At 37.6% G+C, this 21093-nt stretch overlaps 1 protein-coding gene across 2 annotated transcripts in view; it reads right to left on the bottom strand.

The window, feature by feature from the left end:
* Positions 1-2248: 2248 nt before the first annotated feature.
* Positions 2249-21093, bottom strand: part of FRK (fyn related Src family tyrosine kinase) — an 80161-nt gene continuing 61316 nt past the window's right edge. Inside the window, exons 3-9 of one of the 2 annotated variants that reach the window (XM_087817164.1) lie at positions 16831-16994; positions 15044-15212; positions 10597-10755; positions 4778-4959; positions 3803-3805; positions 3504-3669; positions 2249-3086 (exon numbers count right to left, since the gene is read on the bottom strand). In XM_087817164.1, the coding sequence (XP_087673290.1) occupies positions 2875-3086; positions 3504-3669; positions 3803-3805; positions 4778-4959; positions 10597-10755; positions 15044-15212; positions 16831-16994 (1055 nt within the window). In that variant the 3' untranslated portion in view covers positions 2249-2874. The remainder of the gene's footprint in view (positions 3087-3503; positions 3670-3802; positions 3806-4777; positions 4960-10596; positions 10756-15043; positions 15213-16830; positions 16995-21093) is intronic. The other variant, XM_016198729.2, reaches the window with a different exon arrangement.

Genomic DNA, 21093 nt, shown 5'->3' on the forward strand with positions numbered 1-21093 from the left:
CCTGCTTCTTCCAGGAACCTCCGGCTGGGTGACAGAATGGCATCTTTCCAAGGGCAATGGTTCCCTTTGGGCCATCAGAGAATCAAAAGAGTTTGGGCCCTTTATGATTCAGACAGTTCATGTGGTCACCATGCAGACACATGTTGTAGGTAGACATCGTGAATGGGCAAGCCTGATATTTCCCACACGGCATGTTCTTTTGTGTTTTTTAATTACCCCCATTCTCACAACCCAGTTTGGAGATTGCTGGTCACTCTGACTTTCCCTTTTTCTTTAATGACACAATATTCAGGTTCCACACCTATTAGGAGTCTCCTCTGTGCCTCTTTTGACCTTAGGTAAGATAAACCTATTTCCTTCTTAAACTTCTTAAAAGAGGCTTAATGGAATTTGGAATTTTTCCTATTACAAAAATTCTTAGGTTTTTGTCAAAAGAGATTTGAAATACCATATGAAATCATGTACTCACATCCCTCACCATCACCTCCAAATAACTGAATCACATAAATAAAACATTACATAGAAAGTGCTTTGCTACAATTTATGGGTGGTAAATTTAACAAGAGCTGGCTCATTGTAGGAAAATTCAACTTATCTGTTCCTGATCCTTTTATTCTATACAGAAAAAGAAATTTATGTCAGTTTTTAAAAAATCTATTACTGCTTCTTATAACTGAATCCATTATTTTCTCCATGATCAATCAGGTAAAAACAAGAATAATAGATTGCTTGGACAGAACCTTGAACATAAACATCTCTAAGATCAAAAGTAGAAAGTTAAATGGGTTTCAGGTAGTATTAAAACAAGAAAGGATCATCTTTATACATTTCAAAAATCAGATCTTACTAAAGAAATTATTCTTATTATTAACTGCTACAAAAAGGCAAGTTACATAGTATTTGAATTTTCACAATTAGACTTGATGGCTTTAAATAACTGAACTCGTTCTATACATAGTCAAGTGATTAGATCAGTGTTTACCTTATTTTACAAATATTTCCTGTTCATAAAGGAATAAGGGGCTCTACAATCCTTAGCTCCCCATGATCTATTTTAGTTTCAGAAAAATTTGAGTGAATGTATACACATCTACTTACTATATATAGTACAGCTACTTTATCTCAGGGGATTTTGTCTTTAATCAATGTCTATCCAGCATCTAATCTTCTCTAATTTTATTCAGATAAGCCAACCTCCCAACTTTTCTCCAGGAAAGATGACCACACTTCCCACTTCAGTGACAAAATTTATTCTAAGCCAATTGGCACTTAACATTCACATTAAGCCTATTATTGGTCCAGGGCTGGGCATATGACCTCAGTTTGTCTGGACAAAAAAAGAATGCTTTTTATGCACGATGCAAATGCAGATATGGCAGTTTCCCATTTCTCTTACCAAATGAGAAGAGAACAGGGAGCCCCAGTTGCTACTGGCAGCCACCAGTGACCATAAGAATGAGGACAATGCTGGTGGCAGAGGGAAGGGTCTGCAAGGACTTGGGTTTTAGTTGACATCATTGAACTGCTAATTGCATTCTGCCTAGAGCACTCCCCTACTCCTGTCTTTCAGTTAGAAAGTTTACAAGTTTACTTAGTGTTTAATCCACTTTGAGTTGGGATTTCTGTAACTGTTTAGATATATTGTTCTTCCCCTTTAAAAAAAGATGACAGACTATACTTCTGGTTTTCTGTGGCATGTTTCGTTCATATATCTTTATATCAGAAGATCTTTGAATCTGTATTTGATTTTGTAACTACCTTTGAGAACTCTCCCTTACCATCTAATGGGGCACAAAATTCGATACAACCATTGTTTAAGGAGATAGTAATATGTTTACCAAGGTTAATGCACATTTAAGACGAGTAAAAATACCCTCTTATCCTACCAGACAAAAACCACAGTTTCATAACCAAGATCAGGCATTATTCCCAGCCTCAGGATCTGAAACAGAGCTTGACCTGTTTTGTAGTCAATTTTAAATTCCGGCCTATATGCCAAAGGTACATTTTTTTCAGTTATTCAGAAATCGTAGGCCACAGCAACCCTACTGCTCTCCTCTTGTTTTCCTAAACTATTTTGATACTTACTTCTCAGGTCTTGCAGGCTACTAGATGTTTCTTGCATATTTCCATAGATAAGAACTCATCAGCTTTGCAATATGATTCTTAACATTAAGAGATTAAAACTAACATAGATGATTCTCAGATGACACAGACTGAGGTATAGAAAATTCCATCATTTCCTTCTACAAAATGAGAGAAATTTTAATTCTTTTTCTCAACAGCTGCCTCATTTTTTTACATACAAGAAAAAATATGTGCAATTACTCCAAGTACAATCAAGTCATTTAACATGGCTTTAGCATCATTGTAGTTGCAGGATATTTTAAAAGAGAAGAAAAAAAATCTCAAAGCACAGGTCCTGCTGTGCAGCAAAGCAATCACATTCCTTCATAATAACGGCCTGATGGGATTCAGCGATCCGAGGAGTAATGAGTAACCACTTTAACCAGTAAACAGGAAAATGCTACAACAGCCACTGAGCAAAAATTGCCTATCATTTGTTGATCCTCTTGATCAGCACTTCAAATAATAAATAGAAATGTAAGTATCTTTTAAAAAGAAAAATCACTTTGTTCAGTGTGTTTGATTTTGCCAGGCAGTGAGAAAATGATAGGCCACCTTAGACTGTCCTGAAGTGTTACCCAGTCAATAAAATGTGCACATAATTTTTTCATAATACGTGGCCAGATTGACCCTATCACTTAAATTTGTCAAGATAAACTCATTTCGCAGCTGGTTAATAAGGCTGTGTCTCTGGGCCGATTATTGAACTTCATTTCTGCTTCATGATTCCATTCTCTCCTTCGCTGTTCATCTGACCCAGTTGTTGGCATCTGAATACGAAGAGTCTGTTTCAAAATAGTCCTCGAGTTCACAGCACAGGGCCTCGAACGTCGGCCGTTCCCTCGGCTCTGCGCTCCAGCACTGGAGCATGATGCTGTAGAACTGCGGCGGGCAGTTCGGTGGCTGCGGGAGTCTGTAGTTTTGACTCAGCTTCTGGATTACTTGAGCACCTGTCATGCCTAAAAAATACACAAAAGCAAGCTAAAGATTATTAAATTCATCGACACATATACTCTAGATTACAAAGCAAACTGATTTCCTTGGCAAAGCTATGAGGTCTACCATCCCCTCCCCAGGCTGCAGAGATTAAACTAATTCCCGCAGCAAGCAATGTCTACAAGGCTGCAATCGAAGAGCAAAGGGGAAGGAGGCAATAATGTAAATCATCATCATCGTTAATGTAACGAGCTTTTTAATTCTTGCCATCCCAATGTAAATCATCATCATCGTCATCCTATTTTATCTCTGATGCTCCCAAAGGCGCGGGCTGTGGTCATCCTCATAACTCTGCCCTCTGAGTCGGGATGAAGCAGTTAAAGTCACACCTAATCAAGTGAACTGCGGCAGAAGGGCCCACTTCAGAATTAATTACTCACCGCTATAAGGCATTTTGCCATAAGTAATGATTTCATAAAGAAGGACTCCAAATGACCACACATCGGATTTAATGCTGAATTTCTTAGTACGAATGGCTTCAGGTGCAGTCCACTTTACTGGCAGCTTTGCTTCGTGTTTAAGTTCATAAATGTCTTCATTATCTACCTGTTAATGCATTAGGAAATCAAGCCAAGTTAAAGTGATGCGTATATGTGTGTGTATGTGCGTATATGTACGTGTATACATACATATATATATATATATGTATATATACTCTCCACTCTCATTCATCTATAACCTGCTTCATATTAAAATTTAGAAGAAAAAGATTCAAAAGGAACATAGTTCAATTGATAACTACTGTAGCAAATTCCAAAGCTGGGATACAATACTAAAAAATCCATGAGAAGTTATTAATAAAATATTACTTGAGAGGCTACTGTATGCTAAAAATAGCACTGAAAGGAGCATTCTACTGCATATGAGAGAATTTGTGTGTGATGATACTAGCTTTTATTTGGTAAATAAAAATAAATAAAAATGAAAGCAAAGCCTGTCTGTTTTCTGATTTACTGCTGGTATTGAAAAGCAATTGACTTTGATAATTACCATGTAATCACTTTCTAACATGGAAAAGTAGGATCCAAGTAATTTAAATTAATATATCAACTTACTGGGGTTCTAATTAATTTACAAAAAGAAATGATGTTCATGAAGACCAAAAGAGAATCATTTATTTATTATGTTTCATGCCCCATACCCATAATTTTAGGGCACAGTGTAGAAATTAAAAATTAAATTCACAGAAAAACATCTATATTATATCTCCTATATCAATGTCTTTTGGCCTAATATAAAAAAACGGGGAGTGGGATGGCAAGAATTAAAAAGCTCATGATTGCTGAAAAACTCTGGCAGCATGAACTCTGGCAGAAAGTGAGCAAAGGTGGGTTAGGTAACTGTACAAAGTGTACTGCTCTTAACAAGGGAAATAGAGGCAGACAAATAGAGGTTGCTGGTACTGACCAACAGATCATTAATTCAACTACAAACCTAACTATATACTCTCCCATGTGGTTGCTCATTTTCTCTCTATTTCCTTCCCCTTGGTGGAGAATTAGAAATAGGAGGTAGACCCTTCTACTACAGTGTTCTGTGGGCCACAGAACTTGGAGAAGCATTGTTTTAAAGAGTAACAGTAAATCTGTTAGTCTACTGGTCTGTTAGGATTTTGACCCATTACAAAAAACAAATTAAGCAAAATCAAATCCACCTTAAAAACTCTTGCAAGTCCAAAATCTGCCACTTTGTAGATATTATGTTCACCAACAAGGACATTTCTGGCAGCCAGATCTCTATGGATGTAGTTCTGAGACTCCAGATAGGCCATTCCAGAGGCAACCTGGGCCGCCATGTCTACCTGCTGAGTCAGATGGATTTTTGATCCAGCATCATCTAGGCAATAAGAGAAAACAAAAGATTTACTTTGTGAAACATTTAAACTATTGAAGTGAATTCTGAGAATCTTGATGAAATGAGCTATTAGTAGGGTTAAGTGCCATAGCACTGATCTGTTGAGCAAAAAATATATAACCACACAAAAGTTTTTATATCCTGTAAAGGGTTAATAAGACAATAATTTTCAAAGCCCAAATATAATCTCAGGCTGCAGTCTGCAGTCTGCTCTCCCCTGGATGAGCGTTACACAGAGAAAGAAGTAATAGTATCACATGATCCAAACAGCTATAAATATCTGAAAGAGCCCAGGTATTGTCATTTTCCATACCTCACATCACTGTTTCATCTCTTCATGGAAACTGTTACTTAGTCACCTCAGGATTTCTTTCAAACACTGCAGAGTTTCTTTTAGTCTTTGAACCTATAAAGCAATGCTAATTTGCATGGCTAAGCTGATGAGAAGCTCTCATTCATCCATTAAACTGTTCTCAAAAACTAGCTAACAGAAACGAAGGGTCTGTCAGTAGTTATAAAATGTGTGTATTACACATGTAATCCATTCATCTTGGTACATTTTTTTCATTTCCCTTTTTTAGCCTGTTTTGAACATCCCTTTAATAGGCATAGTTTCTCCTACTGCTCAAGATCTGTACAACTAAGTTTAGGGAATTCATGTAGTAAGGTCAGTTTGATCATCAGTAGAGAGGTTAGTGCTATTTTGTGATGACTTTGTGAAACGGGGCCAGCCATCCCTGGATAGTGTTCAGCTGCCACATTCTTAGTAGATGTGTTCAGCTTTCTGAATAATTTACAGTCTCATGTAAATCTACACCATCATTATCCCTGACTGAATAAGCCAAGTATTGCAAAAAATGTGTTGGACACATGGTCCAGGGTCTTAGCCATAACTCCTGACTTGAGAGGCAACTATAGTGCAGGGTGTGAAGCTAGAGTGTCAGAATTTGGATTGAGGCTCTGCCTCACATTTTTTTCATGACCCTGGGTAAGCTGCTTAACACACCAATGCCTCATTTCCTCATCTACATAGCGATAACTGTTGTTAAAATGAGAATTAAAATGAGTTAATACATGTAAAGCACTTAAAAATAGTGCCTGGTCACCTAGAAAGAACTCAGTGAACCCTACCTGTCCTTGTTAGTGCTGCCTACTCAAAATGAAACTGGTTAGCATTTGTTAAGCTAGAGATGCACGTGGGTTACCCAAATGTAAATGCCTAAAAGAAAATAAGCATATCAGTCAGGAGTTCTGGGGAGAGCATGCAGCTAGAGCTGTGATTTAGCAGTCACAGTTTATCAGTGCGAGTGAAACGCTGAACGTGGATGAGATTGTTAGGAAGCAACAGAATCATGAGAAACACCAACATTTAGGGTGAGAAAAAGAAAGTCGCCACCATTATCAAATTCAACAAATAAGTCCAGCAAGATAAAGACCAGCCATCATTTGCTAAATACAATAACTAGGGAATCATTGGTGACCCTGGTGGCAGGAAAAGCTGTTTCACTGGTATAAGGGGTTGAGGACTGATGGGAGCTGAGGACATGGTGACATCACTCCTGAGCACCCTAAAATCAGGGGCTATGGAGAAACTTCTATTCACACAAAGAGCAACAAGTTATATACTTGTATTTAGTTAAAGGGTATCTCGGTGAAAACAGTCCTGTCTCCTTCAGTCCACTTACGTGAACTGTCAATGACAATGATGAGCCACATGCTAGGATTTGATTTAAATTTTTAAAAGGAGAGAATATTCTAACATATGTTAGATCTGTAAGTATTTATTGGAAAGAAAACAAGCCCAACTAAACTGGGAAAAAAAGCAGATATTTATTCTCTTTAAAATTTCAGTAAGAAATAACTGCATCAATTACTCTCAATGCTGAAGTCTTTTGACAAGCCTCTCCCATTTTGGAGAAATCTATTGCAAAAAAATATTCAGCCAAGCTTAGGGATTATAAAGATGGTTCTATAGAAAAATATGTATGTTATTTCAACTATCAAATATGACATCTAATCCTATTACAGTGGACATAAAAAGGTTTTCACTGACAGGCACAATACAGAAGGAAACTGAGTAATAACAAATTTCCTACCTTGAAAAAATACAGTGGCCTAGGAGCTGCCTAACTCAGTGCACACTTCAAATAAAAGGGCTGGATGTCAAAACTGATATAAAGGTTCACAGACCTGTGACAATTTAAAACTGCAACAAGAAAATACTTTCAATTACGTTCCATTAATCAAGAGTCTTTCAGCTTACTCTTTATCATTATAAGCTCTTTAAAAGTGGCAAATTCATTGTAAGATCACTTTGTTGAATTTAAGCCCTCTTGATTGGGAAGGGGTTGTCTATAAGGAGCATATCTTCACTACTCCTACTTGCTGCTAAGTATCCTGGCAAATGGCATCCTTAGTAAACTTGACCCTCATATCCCAACCCAAAATATGATAGGGTTTATGCTTAGCTGCGAGTAAACCACATCAACAAGCCACAGAAACCCTCAATGCCAAAGGAGTGTGCAGGGCAATAAATGACTCCTTTTAAGCTGATACCAAGAGTTTGAAAGCACACTTGACCCGAGTCAACCTTGTTAGGTTCAGAATAGCCCCAACATAATCTATCCATTAATTTAGTCAGTCAGTCAGTCACTACATTATTAGTGCACACCACCTATGTGCCAAGCACTGTTCTAGCACTGAAACAAAGAAGTTTCTGCCCTCATGGAGTTGTACTTCAGAAGATAGTAAAAATGAGTTACACAAATGACATGTAGTATAAGATTATTAACAGCTAAAAGAAAAAACAAAAAGCAGGAAAGAGGAACATGAAGAGTCAATAGAGGGAGATTAAATTTTAGAATTTAGAGGGTGGTCAGTGAAGGACTCACCATCGTGAGAATGTCTGAGGGTATTTCAGGAAGGAAGGAAGTGCACTATGTGGCTCAGTAACAGGAAACAACTTCAGAGCTAAAACACAGCAAGTATCTGAAGGAAAGCACATCTGGAAGATATGGAGATTAGCAAAGATGGGCAGTGCAGCTGACACAGAGCGACAAGGGGCCCATTGTGGGAAATGTGGTCAGAGAGGTACTGAAGAGCTAGGTCACAAAGTACTCTGGGTTATACAGAAAGAAGAACCAGCAGGAGTCATTGAAGGTTTTAAACTGAGGGGGAACATGATCTGATTTACATTTTAACAGGATTTCTCCAGCTACTGTATTGAGAAGAGAATGAAGGGAACAAGAATCGAAAGAGTGAGACCAACTAGGAAGCTACTGCAGAATCCAGGAGAAAGCTGATGATGGCTTGGACCAGACTGAGAGTGTTGAGAAGTGGTAATATTCTGGATGTGTCTGGAAAGCAAGACAGTAGGATTTTCTGTTTGATTAGACATGGGATGTGAGAATTAAATGACTCCTGCATATTAAGCCCAATTGTTGACATTATCAAAGAATGAAAAAAACACAAGAGTAGCAGATGACTGGAAATAATGCAAGAGGATCAGTTTGGGACATGTTGCTTTAAAATGTCTAATAGACATATGTAGTCGGGCTGTTCACATACATTTATTTTTGTCTCCTTTTAAGCACTTTAGATAATCATACTCCCTTATTCCATTAGGCTTGGTTAGACCAAATGAAGATAACACAAAGTCTCCTCTGTCACTTAGGGTCAGAAGCTTTAAGAGCCAGAATAAAGTTAGTCACATCCCCTGCCCCTGCCAAGGTGATAAAAAGACCTGAGGCACCAATCAATCTATTTTGCATGTGTATCATGAGCAAAATAAACACTTGTTAAGTCTCTGGGACTTGAAGGCTGCTCCTTGCCGCATCATGCCTACATTATCCAGACTGACACATTTAAGTAAAGACGTTAAAAGGCAGTTGGATATATGATACTGAAATAATGGAGGGATATATATTGGGGAATTGTTCATACTTAAATGTTACTAAACAACACAACCTGTTGAGATTAGCAAGGGAATTACTGATATTGCAAGAGTCCTGGAAAATTCCAAAATATAAAGAGGTGTAAGATGTGAGTGAAATCCCACAAATTGAGAAGAACAAACAAGAAACAGGAGAAACAGCCACTGAGTGAAGTGTCCTGGAAGCCAAATGAGAATGAAGTGTTTCCAGAAGGAGACAGTGTCCATCGAATAAAACACTGCTGATCAGTCTGAGGATTCAAAATCGACTATTAGATTTACCATGGTGAATGTTGTAAGTGACCCTGACAAAGCATTGTTGTTAGCAATGACCCAAGATGGCTCTTGTACTTTTGTTCCTGGGAATAAAGATAAAGAGTCATTGGTTGAGGTTAGTCTTTTTATAGTGGGCAACATATTCTGATGCTGTTAAATTTTATATATTTATGCAAGGGAGCTAGGTATATTTCTGCTTTTAACAGAATTTAACAGGCTTTATGTTCTTGGATCTTCTAATCTAGTTTTGCAATTTGCTATTACCAGCTTCACAAGTCACCCTGAAATAAGAGAATACTTGTATCGTCCTGATATCTTCATTACATTGTTCTCATCTCCCTTTACCTCTTTATACATTAGCACAACCCCACTCTGACATTTCAAAAAGTATAGAAAAATCTTTTTCTTTTTCAGCATGAATTACAGTCAACCCTTGAACAATGCGGGTTGAGCTGCACAGGTCCACAGGATTTTTTTTCAATAAATACCAGTACTGTTTTTGATCCGCAGTTGGGAGTCCACAGATGCAGAGCGCTGACTGGATGCATTGATCTATACCATTTTATATGGGAGACTTAAGCATCTGTGAATTTTGATATCTGTGGGGGGTCCTGGAACCAAACTCCTATGGATACCAAGGGACAACTGTAATAGTTAACTTTGGGGGGGCCAAAAATTATACACAGATTTTCAACTGCAAGGGGGGTCAACACCTGTAACCCCACATTGTTCAAAAGTCAACTGTATTCTCTCAGTACTTGATCTCAGCTACTTTGAACATCTCATTTTAAGGCTTCTTATATTGTTGCTTATGAAACTGTTCAATAATAAACATCCAAATTTTACAATGTCCTTAAGTCTTCCCTGACTACAGGAAGCAGATGTAGAAATAAAGCAATAGTATATTTCTGCTTTTTAGTACAAAGATTCTAATGTTGCCTAACAGTGGAAATATTTTAAACACCAACAAGTACAATGTAGTCAAACATTGGCAAAGAAAAAAAAGGAGGGTGCTTCTCCCTCTCTTTTTCCCCAAGTATTTTATGTCCCCTAATTCTGGGCCATAGAAAATCTTGGTCCATGACTGATCATGTTCAATTAGTTATTGCAGGAAACAAAGCATCATGCAAAACATCTATTCTTCAATTTTCCACATTACATTTAAGTACTTCAATGTGTCTATGGTGAACAATTTGTTCTCCCACTACATAAATATTTTTCCTTCCTTTGAGTACACAGTATATATCCTATTAAAGAATAGTTAAGCAATTCAATGTGAAGACATTCATTCTCACGGATGTACACATAGTAAATATCCTTTGGGTTATAGAAAGCTTGCTATATTGACATTTATAGGAGTTGCTAAAACTAAATTACACTTTTTTTCCCCTTTTATTAAGTCTTTAGCTTACTTTGGAGATATTCTAGCAGACTTCCATGTCTCATCAACTCTGTAATAATATAAATTGGATCTTCTAAAGTGCAAACAGCATAAAGCTGGATAAGCTTTGGATGTCTTAGGCTCTTCATTATCTGTGCCTCCCTCAGGAAGTCATTTGGATCCATTGAACCTGAAACAAGAAGAGGGGAAATCACTTTATGTTACTGAAGCATCCCTGTCCTCACAGCAGCTTGGCAGGAATCACCAAGATTGCTTCCTGCCTCTCTGTAAAGTAAGAGCATTGGTGTAACAAATCTTCAGATTTATCAAAGAAGAGAATCAGTTCAGCCAGGGCAACCTAATAATTGATGTGTTGGCGCATGAGGGTGTATAGTTTATGTGTTATGGCCTATAGATGAAGAAAGGTTGATTCAGGTCCATATGAAAAATAAAGAAAAAAGGAGAGACTGACAGTCTAATTGATAAAACAAGGCAGGCATCTTAAGAACACAAAGAGAGGACATTCTATTAACATGAATGCTGGACGACACTGAATGTTTTTGGTCCAGGATCCAGGGAAGACATAGTTTCCCTATCCTTGCTACCCACTGTGGGAACAGCTAGATAACAATCCTAAAGCAATGACATTTGGCCAAATTGATGTCTTTAATCCTGTAGGGACATATGGTATAGACCAAGTAGAAGATATTCAAAGGCCATCCCCAAAACTTAGTGGTTTTTTTCCACCAGTCATTTATGTCTAACTTGAAACCGATATTCAACATTTTCTCCTGTATTAATATTCCCACGGTCAGAGTCTTAATAGCTTGATCAAATGATAAGGCAGACAATATTGGGGCCCATTCTGAAGACTCATCTATAATTAAATTGCATTTAAATGACTCAACTCTGACTCACCATGCAAAGTGCGAAGTAGTTAACATCAAATAAAATCTGAGAGGAGGAAAGACACCTGGAGTTTATATTTCATCGGTAACTTTTAAATCTTTAACTTCCTGTGGGATACGATATTTCAGAGGTATTGCTGTAATTGAAGAAACACTATAATTTCACACTTCAGTATTCACCATGGTTAATAGTACAAGTATTTCCACTGATGCTCAGAGAGACTGTTCCCTCCATCATCCTCTCCTGTTGAAGGCTTCACAGCTGGTATTTGAACGGAGCCATGGGGATAAGCTTTGACACCCTAAGGTAACACTCTGACTTGTTTACTAATGTGAAGGTAAGAAGAGTGACAGGTGACCTGCAGATCATTTCCCGAAAAGCATTTAGGCAGGTGCCCTTGATATGTCCTTTGAGAGTCTAGAAATTTAGAACCCAGGCTCCATCAAACTCCCGATTCTGAACAAACCCTGGCTCACTGTGTGATCTTTAGCAAGTTACCAAACATCTCTGAGCTTGAGTTTCTCCCTCTGTAAAACGTAACTAATAATCTCATTGAAATGACTATTAGGATAGTCACAATGCCTGACACATGCCTATGCAATGACTCTTGACCGTTATTTGTATTATCATACGAATCATCTGGGTAAACCAACCAAATCGGCTGTATGTATTTCTTCCCAGGCTGGGGGGAGGGATAGGACTTAAGGAAGGAAGAGAAGGGAAAACGGCCTCTTCTCTTCCCCATCACATTTCCCTGAGCTTCCTCAATTTCACCCCTACCACTGGTTTGCCCTGTGTAATCAAGTAGTATTAACAGCTTCAGACACAGTGGCAAAGTGAAGGTGAACATAGAGGAGGGACTCAAACCCTAACAAAGGGCTTCGTTCTTGGTTGTTACAGCTAGATTGGACTATGATCAGATATGGATACAGTGGGCTCCTTCCCACCCGGAAAAAATAATCTGATTCATGAAGCTTCCAGTGATAGCAGAAATTACCATCACCATTCAGACAACCTGCATATAGGACACATTTCTATGTTGATGCTGTGGGTGGGCATCCGATTCATGGAAGGCAGGACACTCAGCTCGTTGCCAGGTCAGACTGTCCACAATAGCTGAAGCCGCAGCATGTCAGGAGCCCCTGCAGGTGAAGGCTGGCTGCACCGCTTATAGCTGACCAGCTGCACAGCAAAGGAGACCCCATCTCAACTCCACTTGTGATGCAACATTAAATATTAATTTCTGCCTGTCAAAGCTACCATGGGAGTTGATTTCAGGCTCATCTTTATTGCATGGTAGTCTGCTAAGCAGTAAATAGCTGCTGAGATTGATTAATGGCCCCAGTGAAGTGAAGACATTTAACCAATCACCAAAGCTGTTTGCTGCTATTACACTGTAAATCAATAATAATTATTCCTGTTGGAGAGAAAACTATTATGGCACATTTTTTGGTATAAGAAATCTGATTTTTTTGTTCTTTTTTGACCTCCAGAAGGTCTTCCTTGGAGAGCAATGTTAGGATGGATAGCTAGCTGTTTCTTTTTGGAAAAGCATTAGATTGGACATTAAAAGTTTAGTCTCAATTGTCAACAAAATTAGGTTTCAAAATCAGAAATACACAGGGACTGTGAAAATCTCAGGTGCTGGAACAGATTGTCCTCACCTGGAGTACTCAGTGGCATCTGGCCACTGAAAAGGCCTTCTCCGTTGCTTCCTGTGGCAGGTGTAAATGCTGAGGCTGGACTCCTGCACTAGCGAATTTGTACTTCAGTGGACATCTGTCAGCAGCCGACTGAAGCTCACATTTATCAAGAACTCTCTACACGTATTTGATGTACATTTACTCAATTTGTCCTTATAAAATCTTGTGAAGTAGGAACTAATATAATTTGCACTTCCAGGTGAGGAGATTCAAAAAGTTTAATAAATTGTCCAAAGTCATAGAGGGCAGAGCCAAGTTAGGATCAAGATTTACCCTACAGCAAACTTTATGCTCTTACCTATTATACCAGAGGGCCCAAAATTTACAGTTACTGGCACACTCACTGTCACAGGAACTTTTTCCCTGATGCTCCTAAGCCAAAATGGATGCCCAACAGTCCTATTGATTACTTGGTTAAATTCAAACAACTTAAGAAGTATTTGTATCCTAATAAAAATAATTTTTCAAATTTTATTCGTAACTACAATTAATCACTAAAGGGATGTGTGCATCTTCTAGGCGCTGCACAATTCCTCAGGTCTTCAAGCAGATAGGACACTGCCACCTGCATTTCCAGGTCCACACTGATTTTTGTGTGGATCTCGCATTTGGTCACAGCAGTCACCAGAAACCTGGTTCACAGAGATACGATGTCAGCAAAAGGAGTCTGACGTGATCTACTGCTGACGCCGCACGCTGTCTTCCGGTGCGGGGTTTGTGCAGGGTCTGAGGTGTCCCCTTGGAAACTTTCCGATACCGCACAGCACCCTGTGAACCCACCCGGGCGCCCGGCTGGGAACCAGTGTCAGGCTAGACTGCTCGCCAGCGGCACCCAGGTGCGCAAGTGCTGCCACCTGGTGGCTTTCTAAACTAAGCATTTTGGACCGGGGAAGCGATGGAGGTCCCCCAGGGAATTGCGTTCTAGCTTCTGGTTTCTTTCCTATGTTATTAGAAATAGGTATGGGGCTACTGCAGTAACAGTTCACTTTCATAGTATGTCACTTCCCTGGGGTGTGGTGCAATAGTAGTAGATGTGAGTTCAAATTCTAGTTCTGCCTTTTACTCATTTTGTAATAATTTTGTATAGTTTTGATTGGTCATGTACTATGAACCAGCCATTATGTAAAGCATTTCCACTAATGATCTAATTCAATCTTCATAGCAACCCTTCTAGGTTGGCCTTAATTCTATTAACTCTATTTTGCAAATGATAAAACTGAGGCATGCAGTAGTTTAAAATTTTACTCAAGATTATAAGACTAGTCAATCTTAGGGAAGTTACTTAATTGCTCTAAATTCTCCTCTTTCATCTTTAAAGTGGAGGAAATAATGTCTGGCTGAATAAATACTGATTTTAGTATACTTTTAATTTTCACTACAGGGAAAAGGAAGATGGAAGAAAAAATTGTTCCTACATTTTCAAATATGAGGTCTTTTAGATGGACCATTTTGCCTTTTGACCATACACAATTGGTATGTAATAAAATAGTCATTCCCTGAAATAACTCCAAGGTTCCGCTGATTTTTTTAAGTATTTTCAGTAAGTGAGTATTTTTTAACTAAATCTAGGACAAAAGGGAAAGAGGGACACTGGCAGGTTGGATCCCAACCCTAGAAAAAAGATGCCTTACTGAATCTTATACTGAGGATATATTAAGACTTAGCTGATCCAGAGAGCATGCTCTTGCTCTTACAGTCCAAAGTCTTGGCCACGGGTTACAGTCACTGGGGCCAGAGAGAGTGATCACAACACTTGCTTGGTGCCTGCAGTGGTGTCCTGTGACCTCTTGGACATGTACAGGGGCAAGCTGAACTTATAAAAATCAACATACGCCATTGAACCTTTGACATTCTCATTTTTCGTACCTGGTTTTAACGTTTTTACTGCGACTGGCGTGATATTGTTCCATAGGCCTTCCCACACTTCGCCAAACTGGCCGGATCCTAATCGCTTCAGGAGCTGGACAGAGTTGCGGTCTATCTCCCACTGGTCCACAGTTTTATATGACAAATCAAAAGGAGCTGGGACTTGTACCTATGTCACAGAAAAATAAGAATACTTGTAAGAAAAAAAATAATTTTTTGAATGAAAATAATAGTCTACATACTTTTTAAAAGAGACTATTTTAAAAAACAAAATATTGTAAATTTTATTCTAATCACTTTAAAATGATAAGCAGTTGTGGCAGAATCTGTATAATTCCTTCTTCAAGCTGATTTTCCCCCCATATCCTGCTAACTCAGGCACCTGCTGTCCATCTGTCCCCCCACAAACAATCCCTCCCTCGCATAGGTCTGGAATGATGTCTCTCTGCCTCTTTGCCTAACTAAATTCTCCCAATTATAAGGCCAAGTTGAAGTTTCCACCCAAACTCTCTGGCCTATAGCACTTACTGTAGATATATACTTTTGCATAATTACAAATTTCATCTTTTTGAAATTCATTTATCTGCTCATTCATTCATTTACTCATCCATTTAATAAATATTTTCAATCACCAACGAGGCTCCATTCTGTAACCAAAAAGGCAAGGCCACTGCTCTCTTAGAGTTCATAGTCTAGTTTACCATCTACCATCCCAAGCTTCTTCATAAACCTTTTTCCTCATTGGATTTAACAATATTAGTTAAACTGAGTATTTTGTAAGCTATATCTTTGTATGTAAGTTTTGCATAAGCTATATCTTTGTAAGATATCTGTTAGCATGAGCTTAGGTACTACTGTGGGGCCATTCCTGTACTATCTAAGATGTACATACTTACACAAAAATTGCACATTAACTTGGCAGAGTTTCACTCACTATATTCTATACATACTGTAGAAAATTATTCAGCTTCTAATGGTCCATAAAATTCTGATCAAGCGTCACCATGAAGCTTTCATCAATCATCCATGTATAAACCACAGTGCTGGCTATCCCACTAACAGTGTGTGAGACCTGGACTCTGAGGAGGAATTGAGGGCATGCCTCCTACAGTATATGACCACTATGTAACTTTAAATACATTTAAGTAAAACATGCAAACAACTAAATAATGATGGATGTAGACACAGTCTATAAATGTCATCTCCTCCCACCAAACAGGTCAAATAATCAAACTGTTAGAACAGTCAGTTAAATGATATCTATATACAGACAACTCAACCAGTTAATGAACCTAGTAATTTCATATTAATATTCTTGAATATAGAATTAACATTCTTGAATACAGGAATTATATCCTGGCACTTTTTTCCCCTCCAGCCATATAATTAAGTGCTCCAATGGCAGGATACCACATTAATTTCTTAGTGCAAAAGATGAATATTTTCTGTCTTCAGTGATTGCCTTAGGTCAAGGGTTAGCAAACATTTTCTGAAAAGAATAAGACAGTAAATATTTTAAGCTTTTTGAGTCAAACAGTCTCTATTGCAACCACTAAACTCTGCTCTTACAGTAAAAAAGCAAAGCGAATTTGTAAATAATTGAGCATGCCTATGTTCCCATAAAACTTACTAACAAAAGTAAGTGTGAGACAGTATTGGCACATGGGCCATAGTCTGCCTATTCATGCCTTAGGTAATCAAATGACCTTTTTTCTTTCCTGAACCAACATATCCCATGAAAATTATTCAATATCTAAAGGGAAAAAGTTAACTTCAAAGCACTTCACCTTTAAGCAAGGTTTTCCCAGCTTGACACACAGGCCGTCACTTATCTTGGTGTAGTGGCTCACGAATTCACTCAGTGTTATAAAGGTTCTTCTCCGAGTGAGGCAAAATTCTCCTTCATCCAGTCGTCTGATTTTGTAGTGTTTCACAACCCCTTCAACTAAAACTGGAACCCAAAATAAGTCCCATTAATAATATTTTTGCCGAAGCCAAGCAGACTTACTTATTTTGTGGGGATAGTTTCAATGCATGGAATAAAATTTTCACAAATTCTACTGATTTCTCAACTTTGTTTCAGAAAAGACTTCAGGAAATTTACAAAGGACATATATCAAAATTTTTAAAAAAAGAATTGTGAAATTATAATTTATAAGAAATATAAGATAAAAATAAAAGAGTGAGGTTAGCACAAAAAAACTATGCACTGAGGTATAGTATCTTTGACTAAAACAAGCCATAAAATTGACTCAATCATTCTAGCAATGCAAAGAGGAAACATTATCAGCTTCAGAAATTGCAGCACTTATAAGATGAAATCACAAAAGGTATTTAGAAACAGTTCAACTCTTCTTGATACAAAGACTAGGAAGAATTTTCTCCCATGAAATCCTATAACATGGACACTGAAATAGACTAAACAGTGTCTTCAGTACTATCCAACAATAATACACAAAATTCTGCATGGCCATTCATTATAGTGTCTCTCAGTGCAGGCTGATAACAAAATGTCTTAAAACATTTCAGCAAAGGCAATTCTACAGGCCTAAACTGACACAGTCTATGATACAATTTTCCAGCAGTTTTGCTTAATCCAAGAAAAGTCCTATAGCTTCTAGAGAAATAGACCACTTGCCCTTTTTTAAGTCACCTGACTTGTAGAGGATATTTTGTTGCTTTTGCTTGCCGCTAATCACTGTCCTCTCTTCTGGTAATGGCACCCCAATCAATATTCATTGAGGAATCATTGCTCCAATCAGAGCATGTGGTTCAGAGGGACCTGTGCCAACCCTGAGCCAAGGAAGACAGTCAGCCAAGAAGACTGAATTCCAGGACTTGTACAGGAAGATATTTGTTATTGTTGCTGCTTTGTTTTTGTTTCTGTTCAACTGCTGAGAGTTTGGAGCTACCAGAAAATTCTTTTCCCCCAGGGAAAGAGATAAGCTGCCTGAGAAGACAGGCTGTTCAGTGGGAAAAGAGTCTTGATAAAAAAATTTTAAAAAAGGAAGCTTAACCCCTGGAACCAGCTGAGTGTGTCTTGCCCGCTACAAGAGTCAATTAATTACCTAATTTTTGCTTTAAACTAGTTTGAATCTGGTTTTCTGCACTTGCATTCAAAATATTTACTGAAGCTCTTCATACCTACTCTTCCACTCAGCAAAATTACTGGTAAGTGCTGAGCAGCATTTACCAGGAACACAGATATTCTGAATTCCTTGCTAAATATAGAAACTTGTGTTTTAATAATCAGTCAAGTTGGTGCAATACTCTCATGAAAGGGAAGAAGACTGAGAAGACATCTCAATCCCAGTATAGAGGTTTACTGAGGGCATGCCAATAGCTAGGACAATATCTTCCTTGAAAAGTAATTGGTGTACACCAGAAGAGCTATAATTTTTTAAAAAGACAATATCAAGTGTTGACAAGGAAATGGAGTAACTAGAATTCTCTCTTTCTACACAGTGATGAATCTGTAATTTTTACAACCACTTTGGAAAACTACCTGTCATGATCTACTAAAGTTGAACATAATCAGGCCTCTAATGTAGTGATTCTACTCCGAAGTATATAATAAACAAAAATATACAAAATATTCACCAAAACACATATATAAGGATGCTTTTAGTGGAATTTTTTGTAAGATCCTAAAGCTGGAAACAATCTAAATGTCCATCAACTGTAGAACGTACTAATAAATTGTATATTTGTCCAATGGAATGCTATAAAGATTTGTAAGTAAACTATATATGCACAATAACATGGATGAATTTCACAAACACAAAAATATGGTTCCATTATTTAAAGATGTAAAAACAAGCAAAACTGTTGATATTAAGAGGCAGACTGGGGTGTTGGTGACTTTCTATTTCTTAACTAGGTGCTGGTTACATGAGTACATTCACTTTGTGAACATATATCAGACTAAACTCTTATGAATTGTACACTTTTGTTAAGTGCATAAATCAATCTTTAAAATATGAAAAAAAAATAGTTGTTTGCACCAGTCCATGCATGGGCAAATGGAAGATCAAGTTCCCAAAGTATTACATAATGGTGCATGCTGAATTATTTCAGTCTGCAAAGTTGTTAAGGTAAACGTTACATATTTATATAATGGAATATTATTCAGCCTTAAAAAAGAAGAAAATCCTATCATTTGTAAAAACATGAATGAAATTGGAGGGCACTGTGCAAAGTGAAATAAGCCAGACAGAGAAAGACAAATACTTGGTGGTATCAGTTACATGAGTAATCTTTTTCAAAAAATTGAACTTATAGAAACAATGAGTAGAAGAGAAGTTGCCAGGGGCTTAGGAGTAGTAAGAATAGGGAGAGGTGAGTAGAAGGGCAAAAACTTTCAGCTATTAGATGAATAAGGTCTGAGGATCTAATGTGTAAAATGGTGACTACAGTTGATAGCACTGTATCGTGTAATCGAAATTTGCTAAAAGAATGGAACTTAAATGTTCTCACACACAAAAAAAGATAAATATGTGATGTAATGAATGTGTTAATTAACTCAATGGGGGAATCCTTTCACAATGTATACAGGTATAGAATTATACCATACACTTAAATGCCTTACAATTATACTTCTATATATAGATATATAGATATATATATATCATCCACATATATTTCACTCCTCCAAAAGCAATATAAGCTTTTTAAACTACAGTTTTTTAGATTTCTGGAGCACATCCTTGTACACTCTGATCTGTCAAGTTACCATTCCCACTGGCTATGACTTTGGGGCAATGATAATTGGCCTGTATAATCATCACTGAATAAAGTATTTTATTAAGATACAGAGCTAAGTTCACAGGAGAGTCCTATATATGGATTAAAAGGCTAACAATTTGTCAGAAAGAGCTGTAAACAATATTAGCCCCAATTCATTTCTCCACAAAGTAATAAAAATATTAGAAGTAGAAAGGTAGCTAAATATAAAGTATATCTGCAGGTTATATAAATTACTGCCCTGAAAGCTCAGTCTTTGCCATTTATCAAAAAGAAAAGTGCACAAATTACAGCTGAGATGTGTAGCTAGTCAATAGGTCTATAATTGGAAATGATGAGAAGCAATAAAAAAAAATCCCCGTATTTAAACAAGATGAACAATATCTGGCTCCAAATTGACTACATGGAAATTAAACATAAACTTAGGAATTCCTTTTCACTGCACCACTAAAGGCCTAGTGATTTCCAAGCTAGAGACTAAAGTCAATAGATGACTGAAGGGTTAAAGAACTCCTTGAGATTTCCTTAATACGGGATACAAATCACAATGATTGATGCTGATTATAAAGAAAGCCTAATAAATGTTTGTCAACTATTTGCAGATAAAAGTTTAAACTCTCAGTTGTAAAAACCAATACTGTGTAATACATCCAGCGTTGTCAAGCACAATACAAGTAATTGTGTTTAATTGAAAAGACTACAGACGGGGAAATGTGAGACCCAGATTACAATTTAACTTTATATCACCAAAACACATCAATCTCACTTGGCCTCAGCTTCCTCGTCATTAAAATAAAAGAGTAGGCTTTAGCAAATCTCCACATTTCCAAATGTTTCCACCTTAGTGGTTCAGCATTTCTAATGGCTATTGCTTGCTCTCTCTAAATTCCCATTTCTTTTTTTTAGCCCTTTCACAATACTTAATTCTCACCTCAGAGCCATGACCACCACTTGAAAACTTTTCCTATGGATCTTCTAGTAACTGACCTCTTCCTTCAGGTCTCATTTTAAGTCCTCAGAACCAGCCTTCCCCTCACCTTATGGAATATAGCCTTCCCTAGCTCCTGTGTAATGGTACTTATATATTTATAACACCCTGTGATGGTGTCTATCTCGGTAGAGGTGATTCCACAAAGAGCAGAAGCTCTGCTGTCTTAATCCAGTACGTACCTAGGGCTTGGCACCAAGTAACTACTAACACAAAGAGCTTCTAGATGAATGAATGATGTCACTGACTCTTGGATTTGAAGTGAAATATAAGCATCTGAAATGTCAGCTGCAAAAATTAAATAGGTAATTATACAAAT

Source organism: Miniopterus natalensis, chromosome 5 (assembly GCF_054644295.1).
Source record: "Miniopterus natalensis isolate mMinNat1 chromosome 5, mMinNat1.hap1, whole genome shotgun sequence".
NCBI lineage: Eukaryota > Metazoa > Chordata > Mammalia > Chiroptera > Miniopteridae > Miniopterus > Miniopterus natalensis.